The 24,470-nt window shown below is 39.8% G+C and overlaps 1 protein-coding gene across 2 annotated transcripts in view; it reads right to left on the bottom strand.

Annotated features, from left to right (window-relative positions):
* Positions 1 to 24,470, bottom strand: part of ASAP2 (ArfGAP with SH3 domain, ankyrin repeat and PH domain 2) — a 774,383-nt gene that overhangs the window by 220,075 nt on the left and 529,838 nt on the right. For both annotated transcript variants that reach the window (XM_053709709.1, XM_053709708.1), the window contains exon 8: positions 9,260 to 9,335. In XM_053709709.1, the coding sequence (XP_053565684.1) occupies positions 9,260 to 9,335 (76 nt within the window). The remainder of the gene's footprint in view (positions 1 to 9,259; positions 9,336 to 24,470) is intronic.

Raw genomic sequence — 24,470 nt, forward strand, 5'->3', positions numbered from 1 at the left:
AATTGTTCAGAAACAAGAATTTATTGCTAATTTCAGTTAAAACAGTTTTTGCTTAACTGTTTTCACTAAATAATTTGTGACATAATATTGCTGTATCCTAATGCAAGGGAATAAAAACAATTCAGCTCTTACAGATGCACTTCTAGGAGCAAGTCATGTATATAGAGAAATAAAAAGAAAGGTAGTTGAGTAAATGAATAAGCATTATTCAGGCCTTGCTTTAGTGACATATAAAAATCTTTCAGGCATTAAACGTCAGCTTTATGTTCATCACGACACCTATACACCGAGCAAGTCTTCTGAACCGTTTTATCTTGTAATTTTTCTTTTTAAACGTAGGTATCGATCTGATAATTACATTGTACCTCACACTCTTAAATGGGGGAAACATGTTACATAAAGTCAGCTTCATAGCAGCAATGCTCTACTGGTAGCTGTATCTCGCTGAACACATCTGGTGACCCAATGACAACAGGCTAATTTGCATAACCACCAATACCCAGCTAGCTCACAGTAGTGCATTGCTGCTCCTTAAAGTGAAGGTCAATTTTCATGTGAAAGTGCCCGGTTTTTAAAAAAACTATTTAAAACAGGGGCACTTTAATTCATGAAAATTGACATAGCACCGTATTTTAAAAATACTTACCTTGTTCTTCTGGAACGATGCCCCGCCTGCTTCTTCCTGGTTTATTTACCCAGCAATGACGAAACCGTCTTCCTCCAATCACAGCATTGCCTCAGGAAATGATTACCCTGGGGGGGAAGCCCTGATTGGAGGATGTCGGAATCGTCATTGCTGACGTATGAAGAGGCTTGCGACGGGCTGGTGAAACACTGGAGCGACTTCAAGAAGAAAAGGTAAGTATATTTTTAAAAAACGGCTGAAATGTCAATTTTCATGAATGAAAGTGCCCTTGTTTTTAATAGTTTTTTTTAAAAAACCGGGCACTTTCACATGAAAATTGACCTTCACTTTAAGCAGCTTAAGGATGCTTTTAAACCAATGATATTAAAGGGATAGTAAACCCTAATGTCTTTTCCATTTTTTTTTAAAACATCATACACAATAATGCCAATAACACCTATTATCAATTTTTTTACATTTACATGCATTTCATAAAATAAAATAAAAATGCTGCCAAACCCTTCTTTTCCATTGTAATGCTGACAAATTGTCGAGTTCTACCTAGGTAGAATAAAGATGGCTTCACGCATGCGCATATCGTTACATTATTTTTTTTTTTTGCCCCTAGTCTTCTGCAGCTTCGGCCGCGTACGTCATACTGCAGCTCAATGATGACGATCATACTATATGCGCATGCAATATTTTAAGTTCACAAAACTGGAAGTGTGATTCATTGTGCATTGCACATGCAAATGCCCACAAGTCAGGATGCAAATGCCGAGATTGAGGACCAGAACTTATTTTACTATTCAAATCAACCGATCCGTGCTGCAGCGCCATTGGTTGAAAGGCTTGCATACATGAACTGCAACGCCAGCCTACATGGACGGTCGTTACGGACGTTTATAGGAGAAAACAATAATAATTTTATACAATGTAAAGCTTTGTTTTAAAGTAAGAACCATTATTTGTTTAATCTGTGGCACCTTATATAAGTGATAAGGTATGTTGGAGTTCGTTCTCTAAGGAAAGATTTCTAACCCTTTAAGAGAACAAAGTAAATTTGATAATAGACGTACAGTCTCTTAAAATTGCTATATATTTAAAACAAAAAAGTATAATCTTAACTTTCATGTCCCTTTAAGCTTTAAGGAACATTTTTTCCCCATATATGCATCAGTATTTTAAACTGTCCTGTTAGGAAAACATGTCAACCAATCAATGTGCAGCATTTAAAAAGGTCATTCCATGGAAAGCACCCCAGCCTCTATGGGGAGTGAAAAACCTACAATATTTAGATCTATATAATAGAAAAAGCAGACAAACTGAATAATAAAACTGTAATACAAGTTAGTTTAATTATGCAAAATTATTAATTTTGTGCTAAACGGTGAAAAATTGGAGCTAAAAAACATAATTTATGCTTACCAGATAAAGTCCTTTCCTTCTGGATAGGTAGAATCCACGGCTTCATTCCTTACTGTTGGGAAATACAACACCTGGCTACTAGGAGGAGGCAAAGACACCCCAGCCAAAGGCTTAAATAACCCTCCCACTTCCTCATTACCCCAGTCATTCTGCCGAGGGAACAAGGAAAAGTAGGAGAAACATTAGGGTATAAATGGTGCCAGAAGAATAAAATAAATAGGGGACCGCCCATAGACAAGAAAAAATGGGCGGGCCGTGGACTCTCCCTATCATAAGGAAAGGAATTTATCTGGTAAGCAAAAATTATGTTTTCCTTCCTAAGATAGGGAGAGTACACAGCTTCATTCCTTACTGTTGGGAAAAGTATACCCAAGCTCCAGAGGACACTGAATGAGTAACGAGAGGGAACAAAAAGGAAGAGGCAGACCCTATTCTGAGGGCACCACAGTCTGCAAAACTTTTCTCCCGAAAGCTGCTTCAGCTGAAGCAAAAATATCAAACTTGTAAAAATTTTGAAAAAGTATGTAAGGAGGACCAGGTATCCGCCTTACAAATCTGATCCATAGAGGCCTCGTTCTTAAAGGCCCAAGAGGAAGCCACTGCTTTAGTGAAATGAGCCGTTATTCTCTCAGGACGACGATGTCCCGCTGTCTTGTAAGCTAAGCGGATGACACTCCTTAACCAAAAAAGATAGGGAAGTCGAAGTAGCCTTCTGACCCTTACGCTTCCCTGAATAGACAACAAAGAGGAAACGTTCCTTCGATGAAGAAGGATAAGGACACAAGGAAGGAACCACAATCTCCTGATTGTTGCATTCTGACACAACCTTAGGAAGAAAACCCAATTTAGTAAAACTGCCTTATTTGCATGAAAAATCACAAAATAGAATATATAGAACAGCACAGAGTCTTTTGAGTGCACGCAAGACCTGAGGATACTGCCTGATCCTCAAAAGGTAATCTAGGTAACAGTAAGTCCCCAGCACTCAATAATCTCTTTCAAACAATTTTATTCACATTTACATCAGCAACGTTTCGGGGTCACAGCCCCTTATTCATGCTGTGACCCCGAAACGTTTAAATGATTTAAATGTGAATAAAATTGTTTGAAAGAGATTGAGTGCTGGGACTTACTGTTACCTGTTGCATGAAAAGTCAGATAAGGGGGCTCACATTGCAAAGCAGAGATCTCAGAAACTCTGCTCAAAGAGGCAATAGCCAATAAAAGAGAACCTTCCAAGATAACAATTTAATGTCAACTGAATGCAGAGGCTCAAACGGAACCTGTTGCAAAACCCGAAGAACAAGATTTAGGCTCCAAGGAAGAGCCCCAAATCTAAACACAGGTCTGATCCTAGTCAGAGCCTTAACAAAAGACTGCACGTCTGGAAGCTCAGCCAGTCTCTTGTGCAATAAAACCGACAGGGCCGAAATCTGTCCCAGGGAACTAGCAGAAAGGCCCTTCTCCAGCCCATCCTGGAGAAAAGATAAGATCCTGGCAATCTTAACTTTGTGCCAGGAAAAACCACGCTCTTTATAGCAGAATAAGTATGTCCTCCACACCTTGTGGTAGATACGCAGAGTAACTGGTTTACGAGCTTAAATAAGAGTATCAATGACACTCTCAGAGAAACCTCTCTTGGCTAAGACTAAGCATACAATTTCTACACAGTCAGCCTCAGAGAATCTAGATTTTCATGAAGAAATCGACCGTAACTTACACGGAGGAGATGAGGACATCCCCACTAGATCCGTAAACCACGTCCTTCGCTGCCACGATGGAGCAATCAGGATTACTGATACCTGCTCCTGCTTGATGCGGGCCACCACTCGAGGAAGAAGCGGTAATGGAGCAAAAATATATATGAGTTTGAACCTCCAGGGCACTGCTAATGCATCTATTAGATCTGCTTGGGATCTCTTGACCTCGACCTGTACCTGGGTAGCTTGGTATTGAGATGGGATGCGATGAGATCTATCTCTTGCGTCCCCCACTTGCTGCATATCTCTACAAACACCTCGGGATGGAGAGACCATTCCTCTGGATGGAAGGATTGCCTGCTGAGAAAATCTGCATCCCAGTTGTCCACACCCGGAATGTGTATCGCTGACAGCGAACAGCACCCACAGCAGAATCTGAGATACTTCCTTTATAGCCAAGGAACTTCTCGTTCCCCCCTGATGGTTGATGTAAGCCACCGAGGTTATATTGTCTACTTGAAATCTGATAAACTGGGACGAACCCAGAAGTGGCCAAGCGTCAAGGCATTGAAGATTGCCCGTAGTTCCAAAATATTGATCAGGAAGGAGGACTCAACAACCCCTGTCTGTGCCTTCCTGACACCTCAAACAGCTCTCCATACGGATACAAATAGCAAAGGGATTTATACCAGTGAGCGCAGGGTGATATCACCAAACTCCTGATTACACCTATGAGTCCCTTAAATAGGCAGAAATTAGAACAGACAGAAAAAGATATCAGGAGCGCTACAGCTAAAGGTGATAGTAAGTAGGGTAAATAAGAAGACAAAATGAGAAACTGTATAAAATTGTTTAAAAATTAAATAAGACTAAACTAAATCGGAATATATATATAAACAATAAAGACAAATGCTATTGAATATATAAAACTGAGCACAAATTTATTTCACAATGGATTATATTACTAAAAAACGGACGTCTCCGTAATTAAAAGGTTAGGTTGCCACCATATAAAATAACAGTCTATACTTTCAGAAAAGAATCCGTGGTGTCAATTCAAAACAGTCCAATATGGCACTTGGATAATCCAAACAGATGTTGGTTTGCTAGAAAACAAGGGCTTACCCCAAACTTTGTCCACTTGGTATCCTCTGTGAATGAATTACGGCCGTTTATGTGATGACGTCACTTGTATGGGCGCTGTCCCAAGCGAGCCTTCTGATTGGCTCAAATTAGGGATCAGCTAATAGCGGTAATGGTTGAATCTTTCAGCTATAGTATAGCAATCATCCAGCGAGAAGTACCTGCTCTTAGTGCCAAACAGCACGCAGGATACAAGGAATAAAACTGTAGGTGAACTTGATATACGGTATTCTCCAATAGAAAGTTCAAAGATATAGTTGCAAGGTGTTTAGAGTTGGCTAACTATGTTAGCAATTTGCACACTCCTCAATGAACTATGTAGTAGCTCCAGCTACATACAAATAACATATCAATAACAGTTGCAGCACATCAACGCGTTTCTCCCTCTGCAGGGCTTTCTCAAGATGAATCTGCATGTGGAGTGCATGTAATGTAGCAAGGCTAGTAATCTCACGGGACACCGAGTCCTGAGAGGTAGACGGCTCAGAGGGACTAAGAGCCTTAGCAGGCTTGTCTCTCTTCTTAGACTTTATAACGGTGTTAAGGCATGTGAAACATAATTGAGTGGGTGGGAAAACCACGGCCTCCTCACAATATAAACAGGTATGATTTAGTATAGAAGGAGTACCTTCTAACATGTCAGAGTCCTCCATAGCTCAGGTTATACCCACAGAAGGACACAAAGAAAAACATTTTTTATTATAGAAAAATGCACCTTTATACTCAGACAGTTAACAGAGGAAACGCTCTCTTCAGGTTTAAGTCTCAGCCAGGATAGAGAAAATGAACATAGACCACACCCGGTCACATGGAGTGCAAGACAGTACTTCCCCTGCTATTAAAAGTACAGCAAGTAATAGGAGCTGTGCAACACTTTCAAAAACGAAAGTGAAACTTAAAAGTGAAACCTGTTTGTTCCAGCCAAAAACACACAGTCTATAAGCCCAGGAAAAAAATCACACAAAGCAGTATGAAAATAATTAATACACTGATTAATTAACCCCAACTGTTCAATAAACCCCCTTCAGAGGATATTAACCCTAGATCCTATCAAGGTATAAAGGAACCACACTGTGACCCTGTTATAGCGTTTTATGTGTAAAAATTTAAACAATCTTACCTCCAGGATTGATGCTGTGGAAAAGAACATAGCCTCTCAAGTGTGACAGTCTTATAGCGGCGCTCCTGACATGGACTTGAGTGAGAGAAAGCAGTGAAACTTGTATACACTGTTTGCTTAGGAGCTGTTAGTAGTAGTCTGGATGGTTTTGCAGAAAAACTTTCCCTGCATCTCCAGACACTAACTTTCATCAATACTCTCACTGAGAGGTTGACATGACTACTTAAAACTCCAGTCCTATCTCGAAGGGCACATACCCTTTTTCAGGACTCTCCGAATCTTCTGACACTTCTCTGCCACCTCCTAACATGACAAAAGGTAAAGAATGACTGGGGTAATGAGGAAGTGTGAGGGATATTTAAGCCTTTGGCTGGGGTGTCTTTGCCTCCTCCTGGTGGCCAGGTGTTGTATTTCCCAACAGTAAGGAATGAAGCCGTGGACACTCCCTATCTTAGGAAGGAAATGTTTGCGCTAATTTTGGTTACCATTGCTCAAGTGCTTCTATTTTTGCACTCATTTTACAAGTTAAAAGTTATTTTCTGATCGCTTGAGAGATAGTCTAGGGCGCCCTAACATCTGAATGTCAGATAGCACGTGCGCTAAATCCCTTACACAACAGAACTCTATGGTGGCGCACAGTAAGACGTTGGCTTTTGCTCAAGCGCTAACCCAATAACGAGCAAGTAGTGGAGTATTTTATAAGTGTTTAAGGGATATTAGACACTTTGAGATGGTAATAGAAAATGATAAATCAGCTGTTAATATGAGTCTGGATAGGTTCGCAGAAAGACTCTCCCTGCATCTCCAGACTCTAACTTTCATCAATGCTCTCACTGAGAGGCTGATAAGACTACTTAAAACTCCAGTCCCATCTCGAAGGGCAGATACCCTTCCTAAGGAACTACTTCGAAATCTTTCAACACTTCTCTGCCAACCTCCTGTGACGAAAGGCAAAGAATGACTGGGGGATGAGGAAAGTGGGGGAGATATTTAAGCCTTTGGCTGGGGTGTCTATGCCTCCTCCTGGTGGCCAGGTTCTGTATTTCCCACAAGTAAGGAATGAAGCTGGGGACTCTCCTCATATTAAGAAGGAAAAGAAAATGCTGTAAGGACAAGGAGCACGCAGTGCACATTAAAATATAACCTTTATTTAGTTATTGAATAAAAGTCAGCTGAATTTTACTCTGAAAAATGCTGCCATAAAACAATTAAAAACACTTCTCTGCCGGACAGCCAAGAATTAATATTTAACGAAATGTTTGCACTAGTACTGGAAAAAGGTTGTAACTTGGGATAAATAAAAAAGGTTTAAATAGTATGCGGGTGAAATGAAAATATATTTGAAATTCACTGCAAGCAGAGAGCTTATTAAGACACACACACAGAGCCCCTGACGCAGTCGCGTTTCACATAACGCTTCCTCACCCTCTGAGGAAGTGCAATGTAAAACGCGACCGCGTCAGGGGTTCTGTGTGTGTTTTAATGAGCTCTCTGCTCGGTTTGTGTCCAGCCTAAAATTACATGTTTGTTCGTACAAAAATGGGTTATGGGATTTAAGATATTCTACTAAGGGTATACTTGATAGTGACTTATTATCGCTCAGCAATGATACTAATATAAGACGTCAATTATTGTTACTTAATCGTTGTAATCTAAGCATGCAGTGATTCTCACATATATTATCATTTCACCCGCATACTATTTAAACCTTTTTTATTTATCCCAAGTTACAACCTTTTTCCAGTACTAGTACAAACATTTTGTTGAATATTAACTCTTGGCTGTCTGGCAGAGAAGTGTTTTTAATTGTATCATGGCAGCATTTTCCCGAGTAAAATACAGCTGTCTTTTATTCAAAACTAAATAAAGGTTATATTTTAATGTGCTCCTTGTGCTTACAGCACTTTCTTTTTGCACCTATCTATAAATAGGTTATTTGTGTATGTTCATACAATATAATGCTACAGCACACTTTTGGATGTTGACTCTTTGAATAGATTTGTTCAGTATTTCTTAGGACCATGTTTCTCTTTAAAGGGACACTAAACCTACATTTTTTTCTTTCATGATTCAGATAGAGTATGAAATTTTAAGCAACTTTCCAATTTACTTCTATTATCAATTTCTCTTCGTTCTCTTGCCATCTTTATTTAAAAAGCAGGAATGTAAATCTTAGCAGCCAGCCCATTTTAGGTTCAGCACCATGGATAGTGCTTGCTTACTGGAAGCTTACATTTAGCCACCAATAAGCAAGCATAACCCAGGTTCTCAACCAAAAATGGGCCAGCTCCTATGCATCATATTCTTCCTTTTAAATAAAGATAGCAAGAGAACGAAGAAAATTTGATAATAGGAGTAAATGAGAAAGTTGCTTAAAATTGCATGCTCTATCTGAAAAGAAAAATTGGGTTTAGTGTCCCTTTAAGCATTTTATTCACACCTGCCTAAAATGTTTGCACAGTAGTGTATATACATTCTGATGCCTATTATTACTATAATTGCTATTTAGTCATTCTATGTATATATCTATATTACCATGATATGCACAAATTGACATCACTGTGACAGAGTCTGCTCAGATGCTATATATTATGCTTTGCATTTATTGTATCTTCTTCTACGCCTCATGGTGGATGCCTTTAATTTAAGACACTTTTCTACACTCTTCATTACATAGAATGTAGAAACGGTCTATAGTATAGTTTGGAGCATTACTAATTTACTTCGTACGATACTAAACCCAAATGTTTTCATAATTTAGATAGAGCATGCAATTTTAAGCAACTTTCTAATTTAGTCCTATTATTCATTTTTCTTTGTTCTCTTTATTTAAAAAGCAGGAATGTAAAGCTTAGGAGCCAGCCCATTTTAGATTAAGCACCCTAGATAGCACTTGCTTATTGGTGGTTACATTTAGCCACCAATAAACAAGCATAACACAGGGTTTGAACCAAAAATGGACAGGCTCCTATGCACCACATTCCTGCTTTTTAAATAAAGATAGCAAGAGAAAGAAGAAAAATTGATAATAGGAGTAAATTAGAAAGTTGCTTAAAATGGCATGCTCTATCTGAATCATTAAAGAAAAAAATTGGGTTTAGTGTCCCTATAATCCTGTGTCATCTTTTTCTATATGTTCCTGTGAAGGACACATACTATATAGAATTCTAAGGCTTTATACACTTTAGTCACAGGCATCATTGCACTAAGAAATAATTGAAATTTCAGAGACATTTTACTCACTGTATGGAGATCTGTTGACAGCTTTTCAATGGACGGTTTAAGGTTTTCAACAGCTTTAAGTCCATCCTGGAAAAAACTAAAAAGAGAACGCAGATATAAGAGACCTGGTTTAAAGGGTTAAATGATATTTGACGTGGACACGACCACAGTATCTTAAAATCATAAGGACCTTTAAAACCACTCAAAATGCAAAAATAATGGTAGTTAACATTTTAGTCACCCACATAAAAAACATAATTTATGTAAGAACTTACCTGATGAATTAATTTCTTTCATATTGGCAAGAGTCCATGAGCTAGTGACATATGGGATATACAATCCTACCAGGAGGGGCAAAGTTTCCCAAACCTCAAAATGCCTATAAATACACCCCTCACCACACCCACAATTCAGTTTAACGAATAGCCAAGCAGTGGGGTGATAAAGAAAGGAGTAGAAAGCATCAACAAAGGAAATTTGGAAATAATTGTGCTTTATACAAAAAATCATAACCACCATAAAAAGGGTGGGCCTCATGGACTCTTGCTAATATGAAATAAATGAATTTATCAGGTAAGTTCTTACATAAATTATGTTTTCTTTCATGTAATTGGCAAGAGTCCATGAGCTAGTGACATATGGGATATCAATACCCAAGATGTGGAGTCTTCCACTCAAGAGTCACTAGAGAGGGAGGGAATAAAACAAAAAACAGCCATATTCCGCTGAGAAAATAATCCACAACCCAAAAATAAGTTATTTTCACTTTTGAAAGAAAAAAACTTAAATCAAAAAGCAGAAGAATCAAACTGAAACAGCTGCCTGAAGAACTTTTCTACCAAAAACTGCTTCCGAAGAAGCAAATACATCAAAATGGTAGAATTTAGTAAATGTATGCAAAGAGGACCAAGTGGCTGCTTTGCAAATCTGATCAACTGAAGCTTCATTCTTAAAAGTCCATGAAGTAGAGACTGATCTAGTAGAATGAGCTGTAATTCTCTGAGGCGGGGCCTGACCCAACTCCAAATAAGCTTGATGAATCAAAAGTTTCAACCAAGAAGCCAAGGAAATAGCAGAAGCTTTCTGACCTTTCCTAGGACCAGAAAATAAAACAAATAGAAATGAAATGGAATGGAATTTTTAGTAGCTTCCACATAATATTTCAAAGCTCTTACCACATCCAAAGAATGTAAGGATTTCTCCAAAGAATTCTTAGGATTAGGACATAAAGAAGGGACAACAATTTCTCTACTAATATTGTTAGAATTCACAACCTTAGGTAAAAATTGAAAAGAAGTCCGCAAAACTGCCTTATCCTGATGAAAAATCAGAAAAGGAGACTCACAAGAAAGAGCAGATAGCTCACAAACTCTTCTAGCAGAAGAGATAGCCAAAAGGAACAACACTTTCCAAGAAAGTAGTTTAATGTCCAAAGAATGCATAGGTTCAAATGGAGGAGTCTGTAAAGCCCTCAGAACCAAATTAAGACTCCAAGGAGGAGAAATTGACTTAATGACAAGCTTAATACGAACTAAAGCCTGTACAAAACAGTGTATATCAGGAAGTATAGCAATTTTTCTGTGAAATAAAACAGAAAGAGCGGAGATTTGTCCTTCCAAGGAACTTGCAGACAAACCCTTATCCAAACCATCCTGAAGAAACTGCAAAATTCTAGGAATTCTAAAAGAATGCCAGGAGAAATTATGAGAAGAACACCATGAAATGTAAGTCTTCCAAACTCTATAATAAATCTTTCTAGAGACAGATTTACGAGCTTGTAACATAGTATTAATCACTGAATCAGAGAAACCCCTATGACTTAGAACTAAGCGTTCAATTTCCATACCTTCAAATTTAATGATTTGAGATCCTGATGGAAAAACGGACCTTGAGATAGTAGGTCCGGCCGTAACGGAAGTGGCCAAGGCGGGCAACTGGACATCCGAACCAGATCCGCATACCAAAACCTGTGTGGCCATGCTGGAGCCACCAGCAACACAAAAGACTGTTCCATGATGATTTTGGAAATCACTCTTGGAAGAAGAACTAGAGGCGGGAAGATGTAAGCAGGTTGATAACACCAAGGAAGTGTCAGCGCATCCACTGCTTCCGCCTGAACATCCCTGGACCTGGACAGGTATCTGGGAAGTTTCTTGTTTAGATGAGAGGCCATGAGATCTATCTCTGGAAGACCCCACATCTGAACAATCTGAGAAAACACATCTAGATGGAGAGACCACTCCCCTGGATGTAAAGTCTGGCGGCTGAGATAATCCGCCTGCCAATTGTCTACACCTGGGATATGCACCGCAGAGATTAGACAGGAGCTGGATTCCGCCCAAGCAAGTATCCGAGATACTTCTTTCATAGCTTGGAGACTGAGTCCCACCCTGATGATTGACATAAGCCACAGTTGTGATATTGTCCGTCTGAAAAGAAATGAACGATTCTCTCTTTAGTAGAGGCCAGAACTGAAGAGCCCTGAGAATTGCACGGAGTTCTAAAATATTTATTGGTAATCTCGCCTCTTGAGATTTCCAAACCCCTTGTGCTGTCAGAGACCCCCAAACAGCTCCCCAACCTGAAAGACTCGCATCTGTTGTGATCACAGTCCAGGTTGGGTGAACAAAAGAAACCCCTTGAACCAAACGATGGTGATCTATCCACAATGTTAGAGAGTGTCATACATTGGGATTCAAGGATATTAATTGTGATATCTTTGTATAATCCCTGCACCATTGATTCAGCATACAAAGCTGTAGAGGTCTCATGTGAAAACGAGCAAAGGGGATTGCGTCCGATGCTGCAGTCATGAGACCTAAAACTTCCATGCACATAGCCACTGAAGGGAATGACTGAGACTGAAGGAGCCGACATGCTGCGACCAATCTTAAACGTCTCTTGTCTGTTAGAGACAGAGTCATGGACACTGAATCTATCTGGAAGCCTAAAAAGGTGACCCTTGTCTGAGGAATCAAGAAACTTTTTGGTAAATTGATCCTCCAACCATGTTTCCGAAGAAACAACACTAGTTGATTCGTGTAAGATTCTGCAGTATGTAAAGACTGAGCTAGTACCAAGATATCGTCCAAATAAGGAAACACCGCAATACCCTGTTCTCTGATTACAGATAATAGGGCACCCAGAACCTTTGAAAAGATTCTTGGAGCTGTTGCTAGGCCAAATGGAAGAGCAACAAATTGGTAATGCTTGTCTAGAAAAGAGAATCTCAGAAACTGAAAATGTTCTGGATGAATCGGAATATGAAGGTATGCATCCTGCAAGTCTATTGTGGACATATAATGTCCTTGCTGAACAAAAGGCAGAATAGTCCTTATAGTCACCATCTTGAAAGTTGGTACTCTTACATAACGATTCAAAATTTTCAGATCCAGAACGGGTCTGAAAAAATTTTCTTTCTTTGGTACAATGAATAGGTTCGAATAAAACCCCAAACCTTGTTCCTGAGGAGGAACTGGCATGATCACCCCTGAAGACTCCAGGTCTGAAACGCACTTCAGAAAAGCCTGAGCTTTTACTGGATTTACAGGAATGTGTGAGAGAAAAAATCTTCTCACAGGAGGTCTTACTTTGAATCCTATTCGATACCCTTGAGAGACAATGCTCTGAATGCAATGATTTTGGACAGATTTTATCGAAAAATCCTTGAAAAACCTTAATCTGCCCCCTACCAGCTGAGCTGTAATGAGGGCCGCACCTTCATGCGGACTTAGGGGTGGACTTTGGTTTCCTAAATGGCTTGGATTTATTCCAGTTTGAGGAAGAATTCCAACTGGAAGCAGATTCCTTAGGAGGAGGATTGAGTTTTTGTTCCTTATTCTGACGAAAGGAACGAAAACGGTTAGAAGCCTTAGATTTACCCTTAGGTTTTTTATCCTGAGGCAAAAAAACTCCTTTTCCTCCAGTGATAGTTGAAATAATAGAATCCAACTGAGAACCAAATAAATTATTACCTTGGAAAGAAAGAGATAGTAATCTAGATTTAGATGTCATATCAGCATTCCAAGATTTAAGCCACAAAGCTCTTCTAGCTAATACAGCTAAAGACATGGATCTAACATCAATTTTGATAATATCAAAAAATGGCATCACAAATAAAATGATTAGCATGTTGTAGTAGGCGAACAATGCTAGATATGTCAGAATCCAATTCATGTTGCGCTAAATTTTCCAACCAGAAAGTTGATGCAGCCGCAACATCACCCAAAGAAATAGCAGGTCTGAGAAGATGACCTGAATATAAATAGGCCTTCCTTAGATAAGATTCAAGCTTCCTATCTAAAGGATCCTTAAAGGAAGTGCTATCTTCCATAGGAATAGTAGTACGTTTAGCAAGAGTAGAAATAGCCCCATCAACTTTGGGGATTTTTTCCCAAAACTCTATAGATTTTGCTGGTAAAGGATAGAATCTCTTAAACCTTGAAGAAGGAATAAAGGAAGTACCCGGCTTATTCCATTCCCTAGAAATCATATCAGAAATAGCCTCAGGAATAGGAAAAACACCTGGAGAAACCACAGGAGGTTTAAAAACAGTATTTAAACGTTTATTAGACTGAACGTCAATAGGACTGGTTACCTCAATATCCAAAGTAATTAACACTTCTTTTAATAAAGAACGCATATACTCTATTTTAAATAAATAAGTAGATTTGTCAGTGTCAATATCTGAGGAAGGATCTTCTGTTTCAGATAGATCCTCATCAGAAGAGGATGAATTATTATGTTGTTGGTCATTTGAAATTTCATCAGCTAAATGAGAAGTTTTAAAAGACCTTTTACGTTTATTAGAAGGTGGAAATGCAGACAAAGCCTTCATAATAGATTCAGAAACAAATTCTAAAATTTACAGGTATATCATGCACATTAGAAGTTGAAGGAACTGCAACTGGCAATGTACTATTACTGATAGAAACACTATCTGCATGTAAAAGTTTATCATGACAACTATTACAAACGACATTTGGTGGAATAATTTCTACAATTTTACAACAAATGCACTTAGCTTTTGTAGAACCCATGTCAGGCAGCAATTGGGACATCTTGCTCAATGTAAAAGAAAAAACAACATATAAAGCAAAATTATCTATTTCCTTAAATGACAGTTTCAGGAATGGGAAAAAATGCAAAAGCATAGGCCTCTTGATAGAAAAGAAAGCAGGAGGCAAACAACAATGGGGTATTGAAATAATGAAGAAAAATTGGCGCCAAGTATGACGCACAACGTAACGTAAACTTTTTTGGCGCCAAAAATGACCGAAAATGACACACTTGCGTCACTAATGACGCCGCCGTGTGAAAGGTCTCGACGTCACGTATGACGCCGGAAATGATGAAGTTGCGTCAAAAACGTAATTTCCCGCACCAAAAAGTTCACGCCAAAAATGACGCAATAAAGTCTAACATTTGACGCACCCGCGGGCCTAATACCCGCAAATGCAAAAGTAGTCAAATTGAAAAAAAGACTAAACCCCAGGTAAGAAACAAATTTCTTAAAGTGTTTATATTCCCAAATATGAAACTGACAGTCTGCAGAAGGAAATACATGAACCTGACTCATGGCAAATATAAGTACAATACATATATTTAGAACTTTATATAATTTGCATAAAGTGCCAAACCATAGCTGAGAGTGTCTTAAGTAAATGAAAACATACTTACCAAAAGACACCCATCCACATATAGCAGATAGCCAAACCAGTACTAAAACAGTTCTCTAGTAGAGGTAATGGTAAATTTGAAAGTATATTGTCGATCTGAAAAGGGAGGTAGGAGATGAATCTCTACAACCGATAACAGAGAACCCATGAAAAAGACCCCCGTTAGGGAAATCATCGTATTCAATAGGTGATACTCCCTTCACATCCCTCTGACATTCGCTGTACTCTGAGAGGAATCGGGCTTCAACAATGCTGAGAAGTGCATATCAACGTAGAAATCTTAGCACAAACTTACTTCACCACCTCCATAGGAGGCAAAATTTGTAAAACTGATTTGTGGGTGTGGTGAGGGGTGTATTTATAGGCATTTTGAGGTTTGGGAAACTTTGCCCCTCCTGGTAGGATTGTATATCCCATATGTCACTAGCTCATGGACTCTTGCCAATTACATGAAAGAAAAGGTTTTGCCTTAATCTGGTTTCGCAAGAATTCCTCTGCATAACAGCTTCTCTTTTCTGATTATTCTAATTACATCCACCCGAGAGGTGACATGGGATAGATTTACAAACAGAAGAACTTTGTTTCGCAAATGATTAAGGCTTTCCATTGGTCTATAGTTTCATTTTAAGACAGAATACAGTAAGACATTCTATGATGCAATTCAGAAGAAACATTTACACTTTCTAAGTCTGCATCTACAATATTTTGGTGATAGTGGTAAGAAACATTACTAGAATACAAATTAGATCCTATATTAAAATATAATAAAAACAGAATTTATGTTTACCTGATAAATTACTTTCTCCAACGGTGTGTCCGGTCCACGGCGTCATCCTTACTTGTGGGATATTCTCTTCCCCAACAGGAAATGGCAAAGAGCCCAGCAAAGCTGGTCACATGATCCCTCCTAGGCTCCGCCTACCCCAGTCATTCGACCGACGTTAAGGAGGAATATTTGCATAGGAGAAACCATATGATACCGTGGTGACTGTAGTTAAAGAAAATAAATTATCAGACCTGATTAAAAAAACCAGGGCGGGCCGTGGACCGGACACACCGTTGGAGAAAGTAATTTATCAGGTAAACATAAATTCTGTTTTCTCCAACATAGGTGTGTCCGGTCCACGGCGTCATCCTTACTTGTGGGAACCAATACCAAAGCTTTAGGACACTGATGAAGGGAGGGAGCAAATCAGGTCACCTAAATGGAAGGCACCACGGCTTGCAAAACCTTTCTCCCAAAAATAGCCTCAGAAGAAGCAAAAGTATCAAACTTGTAAAATTTGGTAAAAGTGTGCAGTGAAGACCAAGTCGCTGCCCTACATATCTGATCAACAGAAGCCTCGTTCTTGAAGGCCCATGTGGAAGCCACAGCCCTAGTGGAATGAGCTGTGATTCTTTCAGGAGGCTGCCGTCCGGCAGTCTCGTAAGCCAATCTGATGATGCTTTTAATCCAAAAAGAGAGAGAGGTAGAAGTTGCTTTTTGACCTCTCCTTTTACCAGAATAAACAACAAACAAGGAAGATGTTTGTCTAAAATCCTTTGTAGCATCTAAATAGAATTTTAGAGCGCGAACAACATCCAAATTGTGCAACAAACGTTCCTTCTTCGAAACTGGTTTCGGACACAGAGAAGGCACGACTATCTCCTGGTTAATGTTTTTGTTAGAAACAACTTTTGGAAGAAAACCAGGTTTAGTACGTAAAACCACCTTATCTGCATGGAACACCAGATAAGGAGGAGAACACTGCAGAGCAGATAATTCTGAAACTCTTCTAGCAGAAGAAATTGCAACCAAAAACAAAACTTTCCAAGATAATAACTTAATATCAACGGAATGTAAGGGTTCAAACGGAACCCCCTGAAGAACTGAAAGAACTAAGTTGAGACTCCAAGGAGGAGTCAAAGGTTTGTAAACAGGCTTGATTCTAACCAGAGCCTGAACAAAGGCTTGAACATCTGGCACAGCTGCCAGCTTTTTGTGAAGTAACACAGACAAGGCAGAAATCTGTCCCTTCAAGGAACTTGCAGATAATCCTTTTTCCAATCCTTCTTGAAGGAAGGATAGAATCTTAGGAATCTTAACCTTGTCCCAAGGGAATCCTTTAGATTCACACCAACAGATATATTTTTTCCAAATTTTGTGGTAAATTTTTCTAGTTACAGGCTTTCTGGCCTGAACAAGAGTATCAATAACAGAATCTGAGAACCCTCGCTTTGATAAGATCAAGCGTTCAATCTCCAAGCAGTCAGCTGGAGTGAGACCAGATTCGGATGTTCGAACGGACCTTGAACAAGAAGGTCTCGTCTCAAAGGTAGCTTCCATGGTGGAGCCGATGACATATTCACCAGATCTGCATACCAAGTCCTGCGTGGCCACGCAGGAGCTATCAAGATCACCGACGCCCTCTCCTGATTGATCCTGGCTACCAGCCTGGGGATGAGAGGAAACGGCGGGAATACATAAGCTAGTTTGAAGGTCCAAGGTGCTACTAGTGCATCTACTAGAGTCGCCTTGGGATCCCTGGATCTGGACCCGTAGCAAGGAACCTTGAAGTTCTGACGAGAGGCCATCAGATCCATGTCTGGAATGCCCCACAGTTGAGTGATTTGGGCAAAGATTTCCGGATGGAGTTCCCACTCCCCCGGATGCAATGTCTGACGACTCAGAAAATCCGCTTCCCAATTTTCCACTCCTGGGATGTGGATTGCAGACAGGTGGCAGGAGTGAGTTTCCGCCCATTGAATGATTTTGGTCACTTCTTCCATCGCCAGGGAACTCCTTGTTCCCCCCTGATGGTTGATGTACGCAACAGTCGTCATGTTGTCTGATTGAAACCGTATGAACTTGGCCCTCGCTAGCTGAGGCCAAGCCTTGAGAGCATTGAATATCGCTCTCAGTTCCAGAATATTTATCGGTAGAAGAGATTCTTCCCGAGACCAAAGACCCTGAGCTTTCAGGGATCCCCAGACCGCGCCCCAGCCCATCAGACTGGCGTCGGTCGTGACAATGACCCACTCTGGTCTGCGGAAGGTCATCCCTTGTGACAGGTTGTCCAGGGACAGCCACCAACGGAGTGAGTCTCTGGTCCTCTGATTTACTTGTATCTTCGGAGACAAGTCTGTATAGTCCCCATTCCACTGACTGAGCATGCACAGTTGTAATGGTCTTAGATGAATGCGCGCAAAAGGAACTATGTCCATTGCCGCTACCATCAAACCTATCACTTCCATGCACTGCGCTATGGAAGGAAGAGGAACGGAATGAAGTATCCGACAAGAGTTTAGAAGTTTCGTTTTTCTGGCCTCTGTCAGAAAAATCCTCATTTCTAAGGAGTCTATTATTGTTCCCAAGAAGGGAACCCTTGTCGACGGAGATAGAGAACTCTTTTCCACGTTCACTTTCCATCCGTGAGATCTGAGAAAGGCCAGGACTATGTCCGTGTGAGCCTTTGCTTGAGGAAGGGACGACGCTTGAATCAGAATGTCGTCCAAGTAAGGTACTACTGCAATGCCCCTTGGTCTTAGCACCGCTAGAAGGGACCCTAGTACCTTTGTGAAAATCCTTGGAGCAGTGGCTAATCCGAAAGGAAGCGCCACGAACTGGTAATGCTTGTCCAGGAATGCGAACCTTAGGAACCGATGATGTTCCTTGTGGATAGGAATATGTAGATACGCATCCTTTAAATCCACCGTGGTCATGAATTGACCTTCCTGGATGGAAGGAAGAATTGTTCGAATGGTTTCCATTTTGAACGATGGAACCTTGAGAAACTTGTTTAAGATCTTGAGATCTAAGATTGGTCTGAACGTTCCCTCTTTTTTGGGAACTATGAACAGATTGGAGTAGAACCCCATCCCTTGTTCTCCTAATGGAACAGGATGAATCACTCCCATTTTTAACAGGTCTTCTACACAATGTAAGAATGCCTGTCTTTTTATGTGGTCTGAAGACAACTGAGACCTGTGGAACCTCCCCCTTGGGGGAAGCCCCTTGAATTCCAGAAGATAACCTTGGGAGACTATTTCTAGTGCCCAAGGATCCAGAACATCTCTTGCCCAAGCCTGAGCGAAGAGAGAGAGTCTGCCCCCCACCAGATCCGGTCCCGGATCGGGGGCCAACATTTCATGCTGTCTTGGTAGCAGTGGCAGGTTTCTTGGCCTGCTTTCCCTTGTTCCAGCCTTGCATTGGTCTCCAAGCTGGCTTGGCTTGAGAAGTATTACCCTCTTGCTTAGAGGACGTAGCACTTTGGGCTGGTCCGTTTCTACGAAAGGGACGAAAATTAGGTTTATTTTTGGCCTTGAAAGGCCGATCCTGAGGAAGGGCGTGGCCCTTACCCCCAGTGATATCAGAGATAATCTCTTTCAAGTCAGGGCCAAACAGCGTTTTCCCCTTGAAAGGAATGTTAAGTAGTTTGTTCTTGGAAGACGCATCAGCTGACCAAGATTTCAACCAAAGCGCTCTGCGCGCCACAATAGCAAACCCAGAATTCTTAGCCGCTAACCTAGCCAATTGCAAAGTGGCGTCTAGGGTGAAAGAATTAGCCAATTTGAGAGCACGGATTCTGTCCATAATCTCCTCATAAGGAGGAGAATCACTATCGACCGCCTTTACTAGCTCATCGAACCAGAAACACGCGGCTGTAGTGACAGGGACAATGCATGAAATTGGTTGTAGAAGGTAACCCTGCTGAACAAACATCTTTTTAAGTAAACCTTCTAATTTTTTATCCATAGGATCTTTGAAAGCACAACCATCTTCTATGGGTATAGTGGTGCGTTTGTTTAAAGTGGAAACCGCTCCCTCGACCTTGGGGACTGTCTGCCATAAGTCCTTTCTGGGGTCGACCATAGGAAACAATTTTTTAAATATGGGGGGAGGGACGAAAGGTATACCGGGCCTTTCCCATTCTTTATTTACAATGTCCGCCACCCGCTTGGGTATAGGAAAAGCTTCTGGGAGCCCCGGGACCTCTAGGAACTTGTCCATTTTACATAGTTTCTCTGGGATGATCAAATTCTCACAATCATCCAGAGTGGATAATACCTCCTTAAGCAGAGCGCGGAGATGTTCCAACTTAAATTTAAATGTAATCACATCGGGTTCAGCTTGTTGAGAAATTTTCCCTGAATCTGAAATTTCTCCCTCAGACAAAACCTCCCTGGCCCCATCAGACTGGTGTAGGGGCATTTCAGAACCATTATCATCAGCGTCGTCATGCTCTTCAGTATCTAAAACAGAGCAGTCGCGCTTACGCTGATAAGTGGGCATTTTGGCTAAAATGTTTTTGATAGAATTATCCATTACAGCCGTTAATTGTTGCATAGTAAGGAGTATTGGCGCGCTAGATGTACTAGGGGCCTCCTGAGTGGGCAAGACTCGTGTAGACGAAGGAGGGAATGATGCAGTACCATGCTTACTCCCCTCACTTGAGGAATCATCTTGGGCATCATTTTCATTGTCACATAAATCACATTTATTTAAATGAGAAGGAACCCTGGCTTCCCCACATTCAGAACACAGTCTATCTGGTAGTTCAGACATGTTAAACAGGCATAAACTTGATAACAAAGTACAAAAAACGTTTTAAAATAAAACCGTTACTGTCACTTTAAATTTTAAACTGAACACACTTTATTACTGCAATTGCGAAAAAGTATGAAGGAATTGTTCAAAATTCACCAAAATTTCACCACAGTGTCTTAAAGCCTTAAAAGTATTGCACACCAAATTTGGAAGCTTTAACCCTTAAAATAACGGAACCGGAGCCGTTTTTAACTTTAACCCCTTTACAGTCCCTGGTATCTGCTTTGCTGAGACCCAACCAAGCCCAAAGGGGAATACGATACCAAATGACGCCTTCAGAAAGTCTTTTCTATGTATCAGAGCTCCTCACACATGCGACTGCATGTCATGCCTCTCAAAAACAAGTGCGCAATACCGGCGCGAAAATGAGGCTCTGCCTATGATTAGGGAAAGCCCCTAAAGAATAAGGTGTCTAAAACAGTGCCTGCCGATATAATTTTATCAAAATACCCAGATTAAATGATTCCTCAAGGCTAAATATGTGTAATATATGAATCGATTTAGCCCAGAAAAAGTCTACAGTCTTAATAAGCCCTTGTGAAGCCCTTATTTACTATCTTAATAAACATGGCTTACCGGATCCCATAGGGAAAATGACAGCTTCCAGCATTACATCGTCTTGTTAGAATGTGTCATACCTCAAGCAGCAAGAGACTGCTCACTGTTCCCCCAACTGAAGTTAATTCCTCTCAACAGTCCTGTGTGGAACAGCCATGGATTTTAGTAACGGTTGCTAAAATCATTTTCCTCATACAAACAGAAATCTTCATCTCTTTTCTGTTTCAGAGTAAATAGTACATACCAGCACTATTTTAAAATAACAAACTCTTGATTGAATAATAAAAACTACAGTTAAACACTAAAAAACTCTAAGCCATCTCCGTGGAGATGTTGCCTGTACAACGGCAAAGAGAATGACTGGGGTAGGCGGAGCCTAGGAGGGATCATGTGACCAGCTTTGCTGGGCTCTTTGCCATTTCCTGTTGGGGAAGAGAATATCCCACAAGTAAGGATGACGCCGTGGACCGGACACACCTATGTTGGAGAAAAATAGATACTATATGCTTTGTTGTTTTAAGACATTAACAGAAAAATACATTGGAAAAAAAAGATAATGCCTCGACAAAATGCTATTGAGTTGCAAACCGAATAATATTAAGAACTCTATACTAAAACACTCTGTATGTTACTGTATATGAAAACCGTTACTTTAAGGGACACGGTTTTTACAATCCATATGAAAAATCTGCATCAAAACACTGTTAGTTGTGTACTCCCTTCCAATATTCATTGGCTGATAGTAAGGCCCTACTAATACTCATTGGCTGATAGTCAGGCCCTACTAATGCTCATTGGCTGATAGTCAGGCCCTACTAATGCTCATTGGCTGATAGTCAGGCCCTACTAATGCACATTGGCTGATAGTCAGGCCCTACTAATGCACATTGGCTGATAGTCAGGCCCTACTAATGCTCATTGGCTGATAGTCAGGCCCTACTAATGCACATTGGCTGATAGTCAGGCCCTACTAATACTCATTGGCTGATAGTCAGGCCCTACTAATGCTCATTGGCTGATAGTCAGGCCCTACTAATGCTCATTGGCTGAGAGTAAGGCCCTACTAATGCTCATTGGCTGATAGTCAGGCCCTTCTTTTGGATGCTCATTGACTGACAGGTACCTTCCTGCCAATGCTTATTGAGCAGTAGTGGAAAGTACCTATAAGCCTATGAGTATTAGCAGGAAGTACTTATCAGTCAATAAGCATTAGTAGGAGGTGAAATGGTATGTTTAAATGTAAGCAGTTTTTATTTCATATTTATAACAGGCATACACTGGTAGAGTGTGGCCTCGGCAAAAAGCACTTACAGATAATTATTAGGTGACACAGTGGCTTTTTCAGTAAACCAAATCCACTATCTGTTAAGTGATCACCACTTAAACTGTAAGTGCTCTAGGGAGTAGGGCCATGTAATCATTCAGTGTCAGTCTGCCTTCCCTGTCTTTATTTATTACACCTTGTTAAAGGACCAGTAAATACAGAAGATTTGCATAATTAACACACACATGATAAAAAGACAATGCAATGTTAATTAGTCTGAACTTCAAATGAGTAGTAGATTTTTTTCTGACAACGTTCAAAGTTATGTCTAGTTCCACTCCCCCTGTATCATGTGACAGCCATCAGCCAATCACAAATGCATATACCTATGTTCTGTGAATTCTTGCACATGCTCAGTAGGACCTGGTGACTCAAAAAGTGTAAATCTAAAAAGACTGTGCACATTTTGTTAATAAATTGAAATCATGAAAGTTTAATTTTGACTTGTGTCCCTATAAGTATCTGTTGGCACATTACAAATAAAGATAATAATAATAATAATATTATAGTATGTGATAACACAAGAACCCAGCAAGAATCAATTGTTAATATTAAAGTAAGATGAAAGCCAAAATTTGAGCATTTTAAGAGACTATTATAACATTTACTTTATTTCTTGGTATCCTTTGTTAAAAAGCATACCTAGGTAGGCACAATACCAGCAATGCGCCACTGGAAGCTATCTTGTGACTGGTGGCTACAGACATATGCATTTTCTCATTGGGTCATCAGCTAGATCCTAGTAGTGCATTACTGCTCTAGAGCTGACTTTAATTATGTGTTTAAATTGACATAAAACCCAATGTGTTCATTCTGATAATAATTCAGATTGAGCATGCAATTTTATACACCTTTCCAATTCCAATTTACTTCTATTATTTAATTTGCCTTGTTCTCTTGGTATCCTTTGTTGAAAAGCATACATAGGTAGGCTCTGAAATAACAATGCACTACTAGGAGCCTATCACTGGTTCACCTGGAGTGTTCAGCTAGCTCCAAATAGTACATTGCTGCTCCTTCCACAAAAGATACCAAGAGAAAGAAACAAATTATTACAGAAGTAAAATGAAAAGTTGATTAAAATTTAAAGGACCAAGTCAACACAGTAGATTTGCATAATCAACAAATGCAAGATAACAAGACAATGCAATAGCACTTAGTCTTAAACTTCAAATGAGTAGTAGATTTTTTTCTGACAATTTTAAAAGTTATGTCTTTTTTCACTCCCCCTATACCATGTGACAGCGATCAGCCATTCACAAATGCATACAATTCACAAACGCATACACACTTATTCTTGCACATGCTCAGTAGGAGCTGGCGACTCAAAAAGTTTAACTATAAAAAGACTATGCACATTTGGTTAATGGAAGTAAATTGGAAAGTTGTTTAAAATTGCATGCTCTATCTGAATAATGAAAGGTTAATTTTTATTGAGTGTCCCTTTAAATACATTTTTTGGGTTTCGTGTCTCTTTATTTGCAGAGATTAAATACATGGGGGTCGATCACAATCCTTTAAAAAAAAAAATTATCACATTTTTTATCTATGAAAATCCCCATAGACTTTAATCGTGTTTTTGTGGTTAAAATCATTAGATAGGTTGTTTTGTTTTGTGATCGACCCTATTGTTATATACAAGCAATAGTGCAATAATAAAATACAGTACTGCATGTTCTTTATGCAATTTTATGTCCCTTTAAAGGAACACTAAAGTAAAAAAAAACTTTCATGATTCAGATAGAGCATACGATGGTAAGCAACTAAAGGCCCATCAAGTCTACTCATATTACATGTTACTTTTTCCTTAGGATAGTATGCATGTCCCAGGCATTTTTTAATTCCTTTACAGTCTTTGTGTTTACCACCTCAAATGGACGTTTATTCCATGAATCCACCACCCTTTCTGTAAAAAAAACATAATTTATGTAAGAACTTACCTGATAAATTAATTTCTTTCATATTAGCAAGAGTCCATGAGCTAGTGACGTATGGGATATACATTCCTACCAGGAGGGGCAAAGTTTCCCAAACCTCAAAATGCCTATAAATACACCCCTCACCACACCCACAATTCAGTTTAAC

Source organism: Bombina bombina, chromosome 4 (assembly GCF_027579735.1).
Source record: "Bombina bombina isolate aBomBom1 chromosome 4, aBomBom1.pri, whole genome shotgun sequence".
NCBI lineage: Eukaryota > Metazoa > Chordata > Amphibia > Anura > Bombinatoridae > Bombina > Bombina bombina.